Genomic DNA, 18960 nt, shown 5'->3' with positions numbered 1-18960 from the left:
AAACGGTGATGAAAAAAATGGGGCTGGTTCAAATTTGACATAAGATGTCATTTAGGTGACACTGCACCTTTAAGTGCATGTCATGTTATCTCCCAGGGTAAATCCACACAATAAAACAATTCTGAAAATGAAAGTGCAGCACCATATTTTGATACACGGTGTCTATATAATTCAAGCGCAACACAACTCTTCTTGCTTAAAAACTGATCTCAAAGTAGCCCAATTCTGGAGAGTGCCACCCCAAAATGTGTTTTGGTTATTTTGTTATCTTGGATACATTATTGCTTTATATTACAGTGTGCTAATATATCTATAATTCTTGATGGTTAGGGTGATTTTATAAGTGGTATGTGCCTGAAGTGTGTGTTTTTTACAGCTTGAGTAAGGGCACTTTCCACATCCTGAATGAGCTGGAATTTACAGTGATTGATGTCGCCCAAAGCATTTGTGCTATATGTGCTCTTTTTAGTGTTTTAAGGGGGTTATTAATTAAACTGTGATAGTGCCAATCAGGGTATTATCAACTGGAAACCCCTATTGAAGTCAACGGGTGTTTCCGTGCAATAGTGTCCCAATCGTACGAGAAGTTTTTAATAACCCCAAATGTGTCTTGCCTATTTGTTAGACTTCACCTTATCCCTCCTACTCTTCTCCATGATGGGCAGAACTGTTTTGGTGCAACGTAAGGCTAAGGCCCCGGTCACGCCGCTGTAATGCGCGCCCGCGATATTGGCGGCGTGTTCAGCCGATTCCCCGGTCTGCAGCTCACTGCAGGAGGAGAGACCGGGGGGGCGTGGCGGGGAAGTCACGGGGGCGCGGCCTTGACGTCACCCGGCAGGTTCGCCCTCATTGGCTGAACCGCCGGGGGGCGTGCCTAATCGCTCGACGCGAGTCCTGCTCTCAATTCTATTGAGAGCAGGAGCAGCTCTCCCGCGAGCGCTGCGGCCCCCCCTCGCAGCGGGCCCGGCGCTATTGAGGAGAGGGCTCGTGCGCACAGCGGACGCTGTAGTAGGCAGCGGGGGCAAGGCCTAACTCGTTCGCGCGTGGGTATAAACTTCAGTTATGTGGCTGTACTCTGACATAAGCCAATTAACATAAACGATGTAAAGTTATGTATGATAAATATTCAACTATAGCGTTCTCCTTTGATGTGATTGCAAGCGTTTTGGTCTAGGTCAAATCATGTAGAGTAAGAAATAGTACCAGATTAATTGCTGCAGTACTTTTTAGGGTTGCCTATACCGTATATCCCAAAACACAGACTTTGATAGAGTGCCAAAGGACTGTTGGTTCTTGTGATTAATACTATATAATCAACCAGTTGTTTGTTTTTTGAATTGTAGATTTTTTTTTTGTCTGTTTTAGCCTGCGATCTGCTCGTCCAGTAAATCACATATGGGGGGGTGGGGGGGGGTCATATGTAATTATAAAGAAAAAGATGGTGCAACACCAATGTTTTTGGGGATATTTTGCTGCGCATGAGCTGCTGCTTTGGTGTTTAGAGCATTGCCCTCTAGGTATTGAATGCAGCATTGATGGTTACAATGTCTGCATTGAGTTGGTGCCTTTGCTCTGAAACCCACAATGTCATTCGAGATATATTCACTTAGGTGTCATTATCTTCAAGAACATTACCTCCTTCGCTATCAGGTTAAAATGCAACGCGTGTGTGTGTGTGTGTACATATGTAAAATTCAGGTGGGATTGTTTGTTCCTATCTGGTAATTATATTATTACTGAGGTGTGTATGACCAGCTGTAGAACATTTTTTCATCTTTGTAGCGGTGTATATAATTTTATGACTTTTGCATTTCATCGTTTGGATCAAAGTGACACTCATTCCTCAAATGGTCTTGTTCTTCTCAGTGGCCTGTAACAAAAACAATTTTTGTGATATCTACTATTAATAGCTATTATTATTACCGTTAATTGTTAGTCGTTCTAGATCTGAAAATATTTTTAATATCTCAGTTTCAAAAAGAAATCTTGTAAAGTGGGAGTCCCTCCTAAATATACAGATTTAGAGTAATAGTAACACTTATCCATTAAAGCGAGTAACATAACGTTAACCCAGTTTTACTCGTTCTAAATAGGGAAATAAGCTCATTGGGATATGCATAGTATATTAAAATGATTTTATATCACTCCTTCAGAAAAACACATTTCTGGGTCTAGGTGGGAGTAACATCACATTGGATGTTAGTTCCTGGACATTAAATGGTCGTCCAATAGAAAGCCTCAACACTGCCCCCCTTACCCACCCTGTGACATTTCAGATTTCTATTGGCCCATGTAATTGGGCAGCCTTTTGGCTTTCCATAGAGGAGAGGAAAACACTGGTGACTGAATTCAATAAAATAAAAGGGTAAGTGGCAGTGTTTTCGTTTTCTCGGCGCCTTCAATTGGTAGTTGGGTAGATGAGAAACTGAATGTTTTGGAGGATGTCTCAACCCTCTGGTAATTTTGGCTGCATGTTCAATATCCGTAGAGTACAGGGTGTGAGTTTCCATTCCTACACTTTGCCTTCATACTGTAGGGTTAATAAGGTTATGTCTAATAAAAGAAATATCAATGGTAACATTTGTATCAGCATTGTATGTGGTTTCCAGATTACTCTCTCTTATTGATCTCATTTGCAAAACAAGTGGCAGAGTTTAGAAATATCACTTTCAAACGCAGATTTTAGAAGCTTCCTTAGCAGTTTTTGTCTTGTGCTGCTTCTAATCCAGTGTATTGTCTGCAGAAAGAAAAGAAAAATAAAATAGAACGTTGTCATGTTTGGATAAGCGGTTGCCAAGTTCTCTGTTCGGCAAAACACAGTGGGAACCGTACCCACAATACCAAGGGATACTCTCGACTTTGTAAACCCGCATTACTCATGCTGGATCTATTAGCTTGTATGTATCCTGTCTATATCGGTAGATGGGATTTTAGTTGTTTGCCCAAGATGAGTAGTTAAGGTACATAGTGACAGTGTCTGAGAATAATGAGGATACCAGGCTCAGAAAAGAGAGCTGCAGTAAGTGTAGGGTTTTTTCCTCACCTTCCTCCTGCACCCCCCCCCCTCCCACAAATGCTGTGTATCAGATTACTCCAGACAGAAAAGTGCTGACCCAAGCTGCCTCCCACAGAGTAGCTTCAAGCTGCCATAAAGGGAGATAAGCCTGTACTGGAATACGTTTATTGCTGACAACCTCCCAACCCTGCCTGCTCTGCTAAAAAGTATACATGAACCATGTATATACTTGTGACGTCAGATTACCGATAATATGCATGCTCAACAAATGCTGCCATAAATGTGTTTAGGTAGTTCTCGCTATCCAATGTTTCACTTTACAACAAATGGCATATCCAAGCTATACAACGCAACCCCATGGGACATTTTTCGACGCCATAACGCGTTCTCCAACGCTTACCGCCACTGATTAACATGGGACTCGCTTTACAACGGTTTCACTATCCAACGCTCCTTCCAGAACGGATTCCTTTGGATAACAGAGGACTGCCTGTATACTCAGTTTTAGTTTACTGTGCTAGTATAACCTATTTGGAATTCTTGTACCTGGGTATGAAGTAATAGACATTGAAGATTCCAGTCCCCCTTTGGCTCTAATACTAATTAGCAACGTATAGTGAATTACAATAAAGGGACATGCTTGAAACACATTCTTTAGTCGTTTATAATGTTTTCATAATCTAGGATGCTTAAGGCAGCAATACGGGTTTCTCTTTTTTTTTTTTTTTTATTATAACTATGGCAGGATTCTCCGGATTACAGGGGATCTCCAGAGCTGAACTCTGGGGGGTGGGGGAGCTCTGCTTCCAGAGATACTTACCTCTGTAGGGGGTGCCGGTATCTCTTCCATTTAAAAGTCCTGGTCACGCTGGCCATTAGGAAGCTACACCAGATGACATCACAGCTTCCTATTGGTCTGTACCAGACGTGAAATGTAAACGCAGCCATTATGTTAAGCACAGTTTCTCTGACTGCAGAGATAGCAGGGGGTCCCCAGAGCTGATATGAATGCAGTTCACCCCCGAAGACCCCATGCTTCAATCCTGCAATGAACAATACAAATAAACGTGAAACCGGTATTCCTGCTTTAATACCTTGGCAGGTATAGATTAAATGAAACTACTGCATGGTGTAGAGCAGAGGTGTGCAAACGTTTCCGCCTGCGCCCCTTTCTGCTTTCACCCCCCCCTTGCTTTACCTCTTCACCAGCGTCCTCTGATGTTGCCATGGCCAAGCCGCTGGAGACTAGGTGATTGAGTTACAGAGGACACCCGCACACTCCCTGGCATTTAAGTTAAATGCTTTGCGGAATAGCGCGGGACCTCTAAGTGCCGCGCCCACCCCCATTTGCACACCCCTGGTGTAGAGCAGTGTTTTTCAAACCTCTCTCGGTGCCTTGCAGCCACACCATGTGACTGAGTGAGTTAACCCTTTTGAGTGCTAGAGTGGCTGCAGCACCAGAGTGCCACGACTTCCGGCACATCGTAATCCCGCAATCGCAGCGTCACTGATCATAGAAACGGAAGAGGACTCCTGTTCCGTTTCCATATTGTGTTCAACGCTCGTAACGTAATCTCTCCTAGAAAACAAGGTACAAAGGGCCACGATATAGCCACTACGTCATGGGGCCCCTAGAGTGCCAGACCCCATGATGTAGCCAGACCCATGACTAGCACTCAAAGGGTTAACCTGTGTATTTCTAGGGATCCATGTAATATTGAGTGATGGACCACTACTCGATTCTGGCTGATTACCTATTTAGGTTGCAGACAGCAAACAATCCCCCTGATGTCCCGGGTGAAATGTAAATATAATTATGTTGTTTTTTTTTAATATTTCAAAATGTTTTCCCATACGCATTCTTTGGAACGTGCGTTTTTCTCAGACCACCGTACTGCATTTTGTCCTGGGCACTGGTCCTGTCAAGTTTCGGGGGAACTAGAATACTTGTAGTGTGGCTCCTGTTTCCCCCTCGCTTTCACATAATGTATTTTTTGTACTATTTTAAATCATGCATGTCCTCTGTAGGGAAAAAAATACTCTTCCGTGTGAGCGTGCCTGGTAAATATTGTTCTGCGGTCTCCACTCCAGTTGGATTTACTTCATTTCCTTTGGGAACGGGTTAGTGACTCCTATTGGACATTGGCAATGTTTTTTATATATTGAAAAAACTGGTGCTTTGTGTAGTATTTCAACATCACTGACTATGATGTTTACTGCCTGTTAATACAGTTTGGGCATATTTACTTCCAGTGAGGAATGCATTTTGAGTAATCCAACAGATGCACAAAATGTTACAGCATAAGGCCTCGTTCAGGGTGCCAGAGGCAGGAGTTGGAGGGCGGGCATTCGCGTGTGCGAGCGGCAGTCTGCTGGGCGATGTGTGCACATCATCCCCAGCAGACTTTTTCAAGAGTTGAGGAGGCGGGGAGGAGGCGGTGCTACAGACCTCAGCTTAGGGATCGGAGTTGCTTTCTTGAAATCATTCTCAAGAATGATTTCATTGGCTGCCGAGGTACCAGTGACGCTGCTGCAGCTTCAAAAAACGACTTGGGTTGTTTATTGAAACTGTAGCCAGCGTCAACTCTGTACTTCGGAGACAGGGCAGCTGCTACCTTGACAACCACAATTCACTTTCAATACATTGTTTCGGACGGCAGCTCGCACGTAAGCATGCCCACCCTCCGAAGCAAGCACCCTGAACGAGGCCTAAGACTAGCAGAGTTGTGTTTGTGTGTGTGTGTTTATTTTTGTTTTTTTTATACACATTTATTTTTGTAAAAATAACACTTACATTTAAATTTCTAGACCCAGAGGGTCACATGCTTGGATTGCTCCTTTAACGGCTGTATAAGGACAATGTTCGACTTGTTCCATTGCCCTCTCCCTATTTATTTGTCATTGTGAGATGAAACATTTAATTCCTTCCTTGTATGATTTATTTATTTTTTCTTTGAGAGGGGGGGGGGGGCAAAGAGAGAGAGAGTTTTACAGATGGTAATAAATTTTTTAGACCAAGTATTGGCTGTGTCTGCCGCTATTTACCTTATACCTTATCGGGTGTGACAATAATAGCTGTTGTGACAAACGGCTTACTCCGGGGCTCCGTCGTTTGTCCGGGACTGTTTAGAACACGGTCTTTTAGGGTAGGTTAAATGATGAGGCGTCACGTACTGTTCCTTTAAACAGGCTATGCCTGGTTTATTCAGTCCCAGGCACTGAGACTGCCACAGTGCATACAACAGAAAACAGATCAAAACAAAAGCTGCTCACCTGAGCGATAACTTAACTTAGATATCCCTGACTCAGGGTTGGAAGTGGCTTTTCCACTTCCAACATCAAAACACGGTACTTTTGCAGTCTTACACAAATGAACAGAAAGATTGAACCTGTTTGGGGAAGAGGCTTCTCCCCTCTGTAGTTCAGCAGCCTTCCAGCCTCCTGGCTCTTGTGGGGAGACCAGAGCAAACAGGAAATCAGTCTTTCATACCTGATTCCTAATTAGCATGACAGGTGACAGAAATCAGGCAGCAGACAAACTCTGGTCTGGATCTCTCATCCCTCAGTTCCAGCGCTTGCCAAACTGTGGGATGGAGTGTATGTATTATAAGGCTGCACTCCCAGGCCAAACAGGATAGAAACTGTCTAGTATCCTGGGAGCCCTATATACGGAATTTATTACCATCCCCTGGTTTCTGTCACATATCCTCCCCCCCAGCTCAGACCTCGAGGGATGAGCGACCATGGATATTAGGGAGTGCATCCTTGACAACCCGTCAGCATTGCCATGTTTGTGCCCTGACCTGTGTTCCACAGAAAATTTAAAGGGTTGTAGGCTTAGGAACCACCTTGTCACTCTAGCATTCTTTTCCCTGTTTTGACACATCCAGGTAAGGGGTGCATGATCTGTGACCAACCGGAATTTTCTCCCCAACAGGTAGTATTTGAGCGTCTCTACAGCCCACTTTATTGCGAGACACTCTTTCTCTACTATGGAGTAATTTTTCTCCTGGGGATTTAGTTTCCTACTTAAATAAAGGATGGGGTGCTCCTCACCTTGAGACTCCTGGGAGAGTACCGCCCCCAGCCCTACCTCAGATGCGTCGGTTTGGACTACGAACTCTTTGGAGAAGTCAGGTGTGACCAACACTGGTTGGGCACAGAGAGCTTCTTTCAGGCTTCTAAAGGCCTGTTCGGTTTCGGGGGACCACTTTACCATTAGCGGTCCTCTTGCTTTTGTGAGGTCAGTTAGTGGGGTTGCCTTAGTCGCAAAATTGGGAATAAACCTTCTATAGTACCCAATTAACCCCAAAAAGGTCCTTACTTGTTTTTTTGTAACTGGCCTTGGCCAATTTTGTATCGCCTCCACTTTGAGTGTTTGGGGTTTGAGTAAACCTCTGCCAATAGAATATCCCAGATACTTGGCCTCCTCCAGACCAATAGTGCATTTAGCGGGGTTAGCAGTTAGTCCAGCAGACCGGACTGCGTCAAGCACAGCTTGGACCTTTGGAAGGTGGGATTGCCAATCTTCACTATGGATTACCACATCATCCAGGTAGGCGGCAGCATACCGAGCATGTGGTTTTAAAATTTTATCCATCATTCTTTGGAATGTGGCGGGAGCTCCATGTAAGCCAAAAGGCAACACCTTATACTGAAAGAGGCCGTCTGGGGTTGAGAAGGCTGTCTTTTCTTTTGCCCTTTCTGTGAGGGGAACCTGCCAGTACCCTTTTGTTAGGTCTAGGGTTGTGAGATATCGGGCTTTGCCCAGTCTCTCTACAAGTTCATCTACCCTGGGCATAGGATAAGTATCAAATTTTGACACCGCGTTTAGTTTCCGGTAGTCATTACAAAACCTTGTTGTACCATCTGGCTTTGGGACTAAGACTATAGGGCTGTTCCACCCACTTTGGGATTCCTCAATTACACCTAGTTTTAGCATTTTTTTAACCTCTAAACTTATAGCCTTTCTTTTGGCCTCTGGGATTCGGTACGGTTTAAGGTTAACTCGGACCCCCGGTTCAGAGACTAGGTCATGTTCAATTACGCTAGTTCTACCTGGCCGTATAGAGAAGATTTCTTTGTTTCTTTTCACTAAATTCTGAACCTCTCGTTTCTGATGAACAGACAGGGTTTCAGCTATGCTAACCTCTGGGTCAGTTTCTTGATTCTCTGACGGACCTGGGGGTACTAGGGTTAACAAGACTTCTCTATCTTTCCAGGGCTTGAGTAGGTTTATATGGTAAATTTGCTCAGGTTTCCTCCTACCTGGCTGTCTTACCTTATAATTTACTTCTCCCACTCTTTCCAAGACCTCATATGGCCCATGCCATTTAGCAAGGAATTTACTCTCCACGGTGGGAACCAGAACTAGTACCCTATCACCTGGAGAAAAAATTCTGACCCTAGCACCCTTATTATATGTATTCCTCTGTGCTTCTTGAGCTTTCTCCATGTGTTCCCTCACTATGGGTAGGACTGCAGCAATGCGGTCCTGCATCTGGGCAACATGCTCTATTACACTTCTGTAAGGGGTAACCTCGTGTTCCCAAGTCTCTTTGGCTATATCCAGTAAGCCCCTTGGGTGTCGGCCATACAATAGTTCAAACGGGGAGAAGCCAGTGGATGATTGGGGAACTTCCCTAATGGCAAATAACAGGTACGGTAACAAACAATCCCAGTTTTTCCCATCTTTATCAACCGCCCGCCGTAACATGCTCTTTAAGGTTTTATTGAACCTTTCCACTAAACCATCTGTTTGTGGATGATAGACTGAGGTTCTGAGATGCTTGATTTTTAGGAGTTTACATAGCTCTTTCGTTACTTGGGACATAAATGGTGTTCCCTGGTCAGATAGAATCTCTTTAGGAATCCCGACCCGGGAAAACAGAACTACTAACTCTTTTGCTATGTTTTTAGCTGAGGTGCTACGTAGGGGAACTGCCTCCGGATATCGGGTGGCATAATCTAATATTACCAATATATGCTGATGTCCCCTAGCAGACTTTATTAGGGGTCCTACTAGATCCATAGCAATCCGGTCAAATGGTACCTCTATTATGGGAAGGGGTACCAATGGGCTGCGGTACGCCTTGAACGGGGCGGTGATCTGACATTCTGGGCATGAGGAACAATAATTCGTAATTTCTGCCAGAACCCCAGGCCAATAGAAGCTTCGGAGAACCTTTTCTTTTGTCTTTTCCACCCCTAGGTGTCCCCCCAATGGATGACTATGTGCGAGGTGTAATACTACGTTACGGAATGTCCGTGGTACCAACAATTGTTTAGTTGTAACTGATTTCCTTTTATCAACCCGATATACTAGGTCGTTCTCTACCTCGAAGTAGGGGTAAGCAAGTGACCTATCTGGTTGGCCAGGAGTACTATTCTGGTCCCGTATATTTCCCCTTGCTACCGCTAATGTGGGGTCCTCCCACTGGGCCTTCTTAAAACTCCCAGGACTGACCTCTAGGTCAGCGAGGGTCTTATCCGGTTCTGGGGTGGTAAGTGTCTGCTCAACATCTTGATTTGGGGTATTCCCTACCAAAGTAGTGATGGGGAAGGGAATTTTACAGCACTCCTCCTTTTCCCCCTTCTTATTTGGGCCCTCGTCAACCTCCATTTCTGAAAAAGGGAAAGGATTTGTTTCTTCTAATACTTCGTTATGGTCCGCTATTGAACTCTGGGCGCTATTCTGAGCGGGGGACCACATTTTTAGAAAATGGGGAAAGTCGGTCCCTATTAACACATCATGTGCCAGTTTGGGTACAATACCCACCTTGAAATCTAAAGAACCAAACTCTGTTTCAAAAAAAACATCAACAGTGGAATATTCATGATTATCCCCATGTATACAACAAATTGCCACTCTTTGTGAACTGTTTCCCTGTTTCTTCTTAATGGGCAAGAGGTATTCGGACACTAGTGTGACCATGCTCCCAGAGTCAAGAAGTGCCCGAACCCTCTTACCATTAACCTTTACAAATGCCCACAGATGGTTATTCAAGGGGTCCTCTGGGCTAGGGCCCATACATTGGGACAACAGCGAATAAGGTTCCACGCTGTTGCATTGCATGGGCTCATCATTTAGTGGGCAGATTTTTGCTGTGTGGCCCCTCTCATGACAATTTACACATTTAGGTACATAGTCTGTGTCCCACTTAGAGCCTTTTCCCGGCTCCCCATGTTGGCTATTGCCCTTAGTGTGCGAACCACTGTTGCTGGTGCTGCGTGAAGGTGGTCGCCGCTCTTCAGCGCCCCTTAACCCCGGTACCCTTTTACCGTCTCTGGAAGAGTCCTGGAACCTCGGGTAGTGGGGTTGCTCCACGACTGTGGGTTGCGGGTGCTCTTCTGCTGCATTGTACCTTTCTACGAGGGCCACAAGCTCATCCGCATTGTGGGGGTCACTCCGACTGACCCAACGGCGTAAGGCAGAGGGAAGTTTCCTCAAGAACTGGTCCATGACCAACCGTTCCACGATGTGGCTGGCTGAGTTGATCTCGGGTTGTAGCCACTTCCGGGCGAGGTGGATGAGGTCATACATCTGGCTTCGGGTGGCTTTATCCATCGTGAAGGACCATGCGTGAAACCTTTGGGCGCGAACAGCCGTGGTTACGCCGAGGCGGGCGAGGATCTCGAACTTCAATTTTGCATAGACGTTAGCTTCGGCTGGCTCTAGATCAAAGTAAGCCTTCTGGGGTTCGCCACTTAGGAAGGGTGCGATTAGACCAGCCCACTCAGCTTCTGGCCATCCCTCTCTCTGTGCCGTGCGTTCAAACGTGAGAAGATAGGCTTCCACATCATCCGAGGGTCCCATCTTCTGAAGGTAGTGGCTTGCCCTGATCATTTTCGGTACTGGGGCTGCCGCTGCCAGTGGAAGGTTACTGATAGTCCCCCTCAGGATCTCGAGTTCCTGCTGTAAGCCCTGAGCGAACCGCTGTTGCTCCTCTCTCAGCAAGCGGTTTGTCTCTTGCTGGTTTGCATTCGCGTTTTGCAGGGCTTCATTCGTCTGTTGCTGGTTTGCATTCGCCTGTTGCTGGTTGGCATTCGCCTGTTGCTGGTTGGCATTAATCTCTTGCTGGGCTATTAGCAGCTGTTGTTGGGCTGCATTCGTCTGCTGCTGGTTTGCATTAGTTTCTTGCTGGGCTATTAACAGCTGTTGCTGGGTTTCATTCGCGTCTTTCTGGGCAGCGACATTGCGTACCAGCGCACCCACCACGTCTTCCATCTTGTTTGCAGAGGATGAAAAAAACTTTTTTTTTTTTTTTTTTTTTTTTTTCAAAATTCTTCAACCCGCAGACCCCCTAGTGCTCTGCCCGCATTCTCCACCATATGTGACAAACGGCTTACTCCGGGGCTCCGTCGTTTGTCCGGGACTGTTTAGAACACGGTCTTTTAGGGTAGGTTAAATGATGAGGCGTCACGTACTGTTCCTTTAAACAGGCTATGCCTGGTTTATTCAGTCCCAGGCACTGAGACTGCCACAGTGCATACAACAGAAAACAGATCAAAACAAAAGCTGCTCACCTGAGCGATAACTTAACTTAGATATCCCTGACTCAGGGTTGGAAGTGGCTTTTCCACTTCCAACATCAAAACACGGTACTTTTGCAGTCTTACACAAATGAACAGAAAGATTGAACCTGTTTGGGGAAGAGGCTTCTCCCCTCTGTAGTTCAGCAGCCTTCCAGCCTCCTGGCTCTTGTGGGGAGACCAGAGCAAACAGGAAATCAGTCTTTCATACCTGATTCCTAATTAGCATGACAGGTGACAGAAATCAGGCAGCAGACAAACTCTGGTCTGGATCTCTCATCCCTCAGTTCCAGCGCTTGCCAAACTGTGGGATGGAGTGTATGTATTATAAGGCTGCACTCCCAGGCCAAACAGGATAGAAACTGTCTAGTATCCTGGGAGCCCTATATACGGAATTTATTACCATCCCCTGGTTTCTGTCACACTGTATATTGGGGTAAATTCAATCTGCCCGACTCTTTCAGAATGCCTGTTGGGAGTCCGTGTGGCTTGAGGCAGATTTGCATGACGTGCTCTGTTTTGGGCATGTATGGCACAGGTAATCATGTTTTGTATTGGAGAAGAGGGTGACATGTAGTACTACATACATATAGTGACTGGAATGTTACTAGAATGCAGAGCAGATCCAAGGTGTGAGGTAATCTGTGTTCTCTGCCCACTCTTGAAACCTTGGTGCTTTGGGAACATGGCTGCATTTTAGTGTGAGGAAGAAACATTTTGTATCCAAACATTTTTAAAGAGGAATGTCTTCTCTTCTGTGCATCAATCATCAAATAAGTCCATATTAAAGCAGCAGTCCAAGCTGACGTTTTTTTTTTTACATTTTCCCTTTATTATGTGCATCAATACAATCCACACAATAAGTAATTGGCTAAGTTGCCGATCGATCCGTTCTCCTGTGATCAATCAGCAAAGATTTGGCTTTGGGGTTCACTAAATGGCTGTCAGTGCAGCCGGAGAGGGCCAAAGATGCAAAGTTCTGCGGGGAAGATCATGTGACCAGGCAGTCACTAGGTACAACTGGTGCACTGCTAGAGCGGGCAGGGCACAAAAAGAGGTGTGCCAGAGCCTGTTTCATAAGAGAATGGGGATGTGACTTTGTAAATGGCTGCTATAGGCACAAAAAATGCTTGTTACATTAAAAAAAACTCATATTTTTTTTTCTTTTGAGGGTTTAAACATTTGCTAGCAAAAGTTACACATTTGCACCTGGCCATTGTGCTTGTATAAATACTCTGCAATCTATCCAAGTATAAAATATAACAAAAACTAGTGTGAAGGACTTGGGGGGGGGGGGGGAAAGGACTTTTATGGGGCTTAGACAGTTTAATGAATGACGCAATTGATCTATGAAATCAAACCCGTCATAGGTGGGTGTCCTTGGAAATCGGCTCTACTGTTAGGAAATCCTCTGTGATTTTTGCAGTGCGAGAAGTAGCTAGGACATGCGTCCGGTATAAAGATGATCTCGGTGTGTTTGTAGATCCTGGTTGGCTTATTCGTTATGCTGTGGATGTGCTGTATCAGCTGCTCAGCATCACCTCTCCGGTCGCATTCACCGACCGGCTTCTCTGAGTGACATTACCGTTCACAGCGGAGGGATCTGCGAAACCACTCCTGTGTTAGCCCTTCACCCTACGTGTTTCATGACTTGTGTCGCTTCCTCAGGGTTACTGGAAAGTTTCAAAACAAGGAATAGATAACCTCGCTCCAGCTTATAATGGTAATGTGTGCTACCACGGAGATAGTCAGACTATAAACAGAGGCTGATAGGTCATGTAGTAGACACGATCAACAGAGAGATCCCTTTTAAGGTGCACTACTGACCAAAAATAGTATAAGTATATATATTATATAATATATTATAATATTAGTGGTCTTTGTGTAACTGCGAAAAAAAGGTCTAAAATCAAGTTTAGTAACGATGTAATATTGGGATATTACGACGATTTAGTTAAAGTAAATGTAGCTGCGTGCCTATGGTAAAGGGACTGGCATCTAATCTGCTAGGTTATGCACATAACATGGAACAACAGTTACATGCAAACACGGGTAGTTACTGTACTGAAGCAGCTTGTACACTGTGCTCTGCACAAGAGGTTAACTGCAGAGAAGTCGGCGGGCGCAGCTAGAGACCGCATGAAATGACGGGCTGACATACATGCACTAGAGTATACTCAGCCTTGGAACATACAAAGGGAGCCGCTTGACCCCTAACTTTAGGACATTCTCTGCACTAAGAAATTACACAGAATGGTTATTAATCCCTGCTCAAGGCTCCAACACCCACCAAAAATAACACCATTAACTCATCTAGCACTGGAGAGGTGTCTATTCAACAGCACTGCTACTATACAGCCTAGGACAAATATAGTAACCCCACTATCCATCGCCTCTATTTATGTACTGGAAAGTTTGAAGGACTGTTCAATGTGCTTGTATGTAAATAACATGTTATCTATATATAGCTAGATAACCCTTTAGCTACATTCTCTTGTACACCTCAGTGACCCATTCCCCCCCACCGGTAGGTATCCTGTCACCATATCACGAATCTGTTTGCAGGCATTAGTCTTTCCACACCAACATTGGAGTACATGTCTGCGTTCCTTTGGTACTCCACCCATCTCTTATAGGATATTGCCATCTTGTTGGGGGGTTTAGAGTACAGAATAGGGGCAAAAGAAAGATGCGAATTGGACTATTTTGGGGTGGGGGTTCATAGCAGAAAGCAGGTGCAGCATAGCAGAAAATAAACTGAGTAGAAGTGAGAGTTACATCTGCCATGTTGCCACACTGGTGGCAAATTCTCATGGTATTGTCAAGCCAGTCCTCTTTCTTGATCTATAATCACAGAGAAGTATTCATTTATATAGAAACATGAAGGCCTAGGACTGAATTGAATAAAATCTCATGACCATTCGGTTTGTAGACCTGGGTGGGTGTCCAAAGTGCTGAAAACAGCTTTGTTCAGCTCTCATGATGTGAAAATACATTTTAAAAAAATAATCCTTTTTTTGGGTTGATATTCAGAATGCTATATGTCTCTTCATAGCACTTTTGAAGTCTCTGCATCAGACCATGCCCTTTTGTTTTTAAGAGTCCAGTTTCTCTTGCTTCCATCAATGTGTTGCTTTCTTGTAGTTTAAAAGTCCTTTAGCTTTTTTGCCTTCCTTGAGCTTTTATTTATAAATAGCTTTTAGCTACTTTTCTTTGCACCCTTTCCTTTTTGAATGTATAAAGAGGACCGCCTGATCCCCCTCTTTAAAAAAAATATATATATATTTTTGGCCACTTCCATATGCCCTTAATATAACACCTGATTTTTCCTAATGTTTACTTTTGTCATGACATGTCATGCTTATGCCAAATGTGTCTCCTATTGTGACGTGTATTACTGTTGTAAAGTGCTATGTATGTGGATGGCACTATACAAATAGATTTTTTTTTTTTCTGTGGATGTTTTATTCTTAATTCCTGCCCACCCTGACTCCAGTGTCTCTTCGTGTTATTATATTACAGTAGGTGTTACCACCTCTTCTTCCTCCTGCCACGTTTCACTGTTTTCTTTATATATATATATATATATATATATATATATGTCTATATATATATGTCTATATATATATATATATATATATATATATATATATATATATATATATATATATAGTGGTTGACAAATCACCAAAAAAATCTACTCGCCACCTAGTACCAAACGTGTGCTGCTTGGGCCAATATTTACTCGCCCGGGGGTTAAATCCACTCGCCCGGGGCGAGCAAATGTATAGGTTTGTCGAACACTGTATATATATATATATAGACATATGGTGACCAGGGGATCCTGATAGCCAAAAGAAGACAGCACACTGCAATGTTGATATCAAAAAAGTGTATTACGTGACACAGGGCCGCCAACGTTTCGGTCCTCCCAACGGGACCTTCCTCAGGGCAGTCCTAGCAAATATGCAAATACAACTGTATGCTCATCTGCATGTCTTAGGCAGGTCTGCAACCCCGCCTTTCCCCATTATCACCCAGCATACAGCACTTCCACTGCAGCAAGGGATTCTGGGAAATGACATGCAAATGAGCACACAGTGTCACCTTTTGCCTCAAAAACCATTTTTAACATGGTTCCCTATAGGCTTAAGCTTGCTGCATGGTCACAGCTTTGAGTACAGCCAGGTGCTCATTTTACCTTCCGTGTAATCCAGAGATTTGTTGTCTTGGGTCTCCTGTTTTTTGTTTTATGTCTCTGGGGTTACGTACATGGTACGAACAATCAGCCCTGCCATTATTATTATTATTTTTTCTACTGATGCTTTACAGAGTTGTTTTTGTTGTAGGCACAAGTTAAATTTGCTCTAATTTCAGTGAAGCACGTCACTATCCTCTGTAAAACTATGTATCTGAAGTTTAGAATAGTGAACCGTGTAACTCTTAATATCCTACCTAGAGTAAAGATTTTTCACACTGACATTTCTCTAAGCTCCCCTGTATGATATTCTGTGGTGGCAAGAGATCAAATAGAGACTGAATTAAAATAGGTTATGTAAATTCAACATAAAGCTAGATTAAATTCTAAACATTTTTTAGTAGGTGGGATATTTGTATAGCCTTTAAAAAGGCTCGTCTCTCCTAGGACCAATGTGTACAAACTAATTACAATAACGAACTATAGGTGTCTGATTCTTGCTACAAAAAGGTCTCTAATGTTTATGGTGTTAAATCTAACTGATTGTCATTGGTTCATTGTGGGCCTAGTCAGGACTTTCCCCCTAAATCGCCATCCAAATGGTCAAAGGCTCATTCATCAGAGTACACACTGATAGCTTTGACCAATTGTCAGAAACATTATGTTGCATGATCTGGTTTGAAACGACAAACATAGTGTTTTATTTTCTTTACTAACGGAATATAATTTTCTTTATTTTAGAACTTCAAGGCTCAACAAAGGTTATAAAGGCAGGAAGACCCAAGCCAACGAAGGTAACTGTCTACATGTTATCTGCTACTTTAGTTCAGTCTTTACAAGTCATAGTATTGGACCTATATTGGTGCTTATATTTAAAAAGGGTGCTAGATCACAACCGGGAAATTACAGACCTGTAAGCCTGACTTCAATACAGGCATACCCTGCATTAACGTACGCAATGGGACCGGAGCATGTATGTAAAGCGAAAATGTACTTAAAGGTAAGCACTACCTTTTTCCCACTTATTGATGCATGTACTGTACTGCAATCGTCATATACGTGCATAACTGATGTAAATAACGCATGTGTAACAGGCTCTATAGTCTCCCCACTTGCGCACAGCTTCGGTACAGGTAGGGAGCCGGTATTGCTGTTCAGGACGTGCTGACAGGCGCATGCGTGAGCTGCCGTTTACCTATTGGGCGATATGTCCTTACTCGCGAGTGTACTTAAAGTGAGTGTCCTTAAACCGGGGTATGCCTGTAGTAGGGAAACCACTTGAAGGTTTAATATGGGATAATATTCAAGAATACCTAATGGAAAACAAAATTATTATTAATAGTCAGCATGGATTTATGAAGGATAGATCTTGCCAAACTAACCTTATTTGTTTCTTTGAGGAGGTAAGTAGGAATTTAGACCAGGGTAATGCAGTTGATGTGGTCTACTTAGATTTTGCAAAGGCTTTTGATACGGTTTCACACAAGAGGTTGGTGTACAAAATACAGAAAATTGGACTCAGTAATAATATATGCACCTGGATTGAAAACTGCTTAAAGGACAGACAACAGAGGGTTGTCATAAATGGAACTTTTTCAGGTTGGGCTAAAGTCGTGAGTGGAGTACCTCAGGGATCGGTACTGGGACCCCTGCTTTTTAACTTGTTTATTAATGACCTTGAGGTTGGGATCGAGAGCAAAGTCTCCATCTTTGCTGATGATACTAAATTGTGTAAGGTAATAGAATCAGAGCAGGATGTCATTTCTCTTCAGAAGGACTTGGAGAGACTGGAAACGTGGGCAGGTAAATGGCAGATGAGGTTTAATACAGATAAATGTAAGGTTATGCATTTGGGATACAAGAATAAAAAGGCGACTTACAAATTAAATGGAGATATATTGGGGGAATCCTTGATGGAGAAGGATTTAGGAGTGCTTGTAGACAGCAGGCTTAGCAATAGTGCCCAAAGTCATGCAGTAGTTGCAAAGGCAAACAAGATGTTATCTTGCATCAAACGGGCAATGGATGGAAGGGAAGTAAACATAATTATGCCCCTTTACAAAGCATTAGTAAGACCACACCTTGAATATGGAGTACAATTTTGGGCACCAATCCTAAGAAAAGACATTATGGAACTAGAGAGAGTGCAGAGAAGAGCCACCAAATTAATAAAGGGGATGGACATTCTAACTTATGAGGAGAGGCTAGCTAAATTAGATTTATTTACATTAGAAAAGAGGCGTCTAAGAGGGGATATGATAACTATATAGAAATATATTCAGGGACAATACAAGGAGCTTTCAAAAGAACTATTCATCCCACGGGCAGTACAAAGGACTCGGGGCCATCCCTTAATGTTGCAGGAAAGGAAATTTCACCAGCAACAAAGGAAAGGGTTCTTTACAGTAAGGGCAGTTAAAATGTGGAATTCATTACCCGTGGAGACTGTGATGGCAGATACAATAGATTTGTTCAAAAAAAGATTGGACATCTTTTTAGATGAGAAAGGTATACAGGGATATACAAAATAAGTATATATGGGAAGGATGCTGATCCAGGGATTAATCCGATTGCCAATTCTTGGAGTCAGGAAGGAATTAATTTTTCCCCTTAATGGGGTTTTTTGTTTGCCTTCCTCTAGATCAATAAGTATATATATAGGATAAAGTATCTGTTGTCTAAATTTAGCATAGGTTGAACTTGATGGACTGAAGTCTTTTTTCAACCTCATCTACTATGTAACTATGTAACTATGTAACTATGGACATGCTCTTTAATCTGTCCTTATAATTCATCTTAAAGTGACTCTACAGAAATGTCTAAAGGTTTTGTCCCAATAAGAAGCTGCAACGTCCGTCCCTTGCTGCAGCTTCCTATAGGCCGCATGACGTGGGATCTTTTTAAATAGATATGAGATACTTACCGGCTTCACCTTCAGATGTAACTCTCTGAGCAGGGGCTCCCCGGAGCAGAAATCAACACAGCTCCCGAGGCCCCCTGCTTCCCGTGTGTGTATATGTGTATATGTGTGTATATATATATATATATATATATACATATATATATATATACTAGCTGATATACCCGGCGTTGCCCGGGATGTAAATCCGTAATAGGTAGTATTTCTAAATAGGGTAAGAATAGGTTGAGTATTTGGTGGAAAGGTTGTATAATAATGTTGAAAAGAAACATGGAAGAAAATGTAATCCGATGT

At 43.4% G+C, this 18960-nt stretch overlaps 1 protein-coding gene across 2 annotated transcripts in view; it reads left to right on the top strand.

Annotated features, from left to right (window-relative positions):
• Positions 1–18960, top strand: part of LARP1B (La ribonucleoprotein 1B) — a 55831-nt gene that overhangs the window by 4475 nt on the left and 32396 nt on the right. For both annotated transcript variants that reach the window (XR_012803960.1, XM_075615424.1), the window contains exon 2: positions 16488–16540. Coding sequence is in view for 1 of the 2 variants with exons in the window: in XM_075615424.1 (XP_075471539.1) it covers positions 16488–16540 (53 nt within the window). In the remaining variant the exon portion in view is untranslated. The remainder of the gene's footprint in view (positions 1–16487; positions 16541–18960) is intronic.

The sequence above is a fragment of the Ascaphus truei genome, chromosome 1 (genome assembly GCF_040206685.1).
Source record: "Ascaphus truei isolate aAscTru1 chromosome 1, aAscTru1.hap1, whole genome shotgun sequence".
NCBI classification, from domain to species: Eukaryota; Metazoa; Chordata; class Amphibia; order Anura; family Ascaphidae; genus Ascaphus; species Ascaphus truei.
Note: the sequence above shows the minus strand (reverse complement) of the source record. Positions and strands in the feature narration are given on the sequence as shown.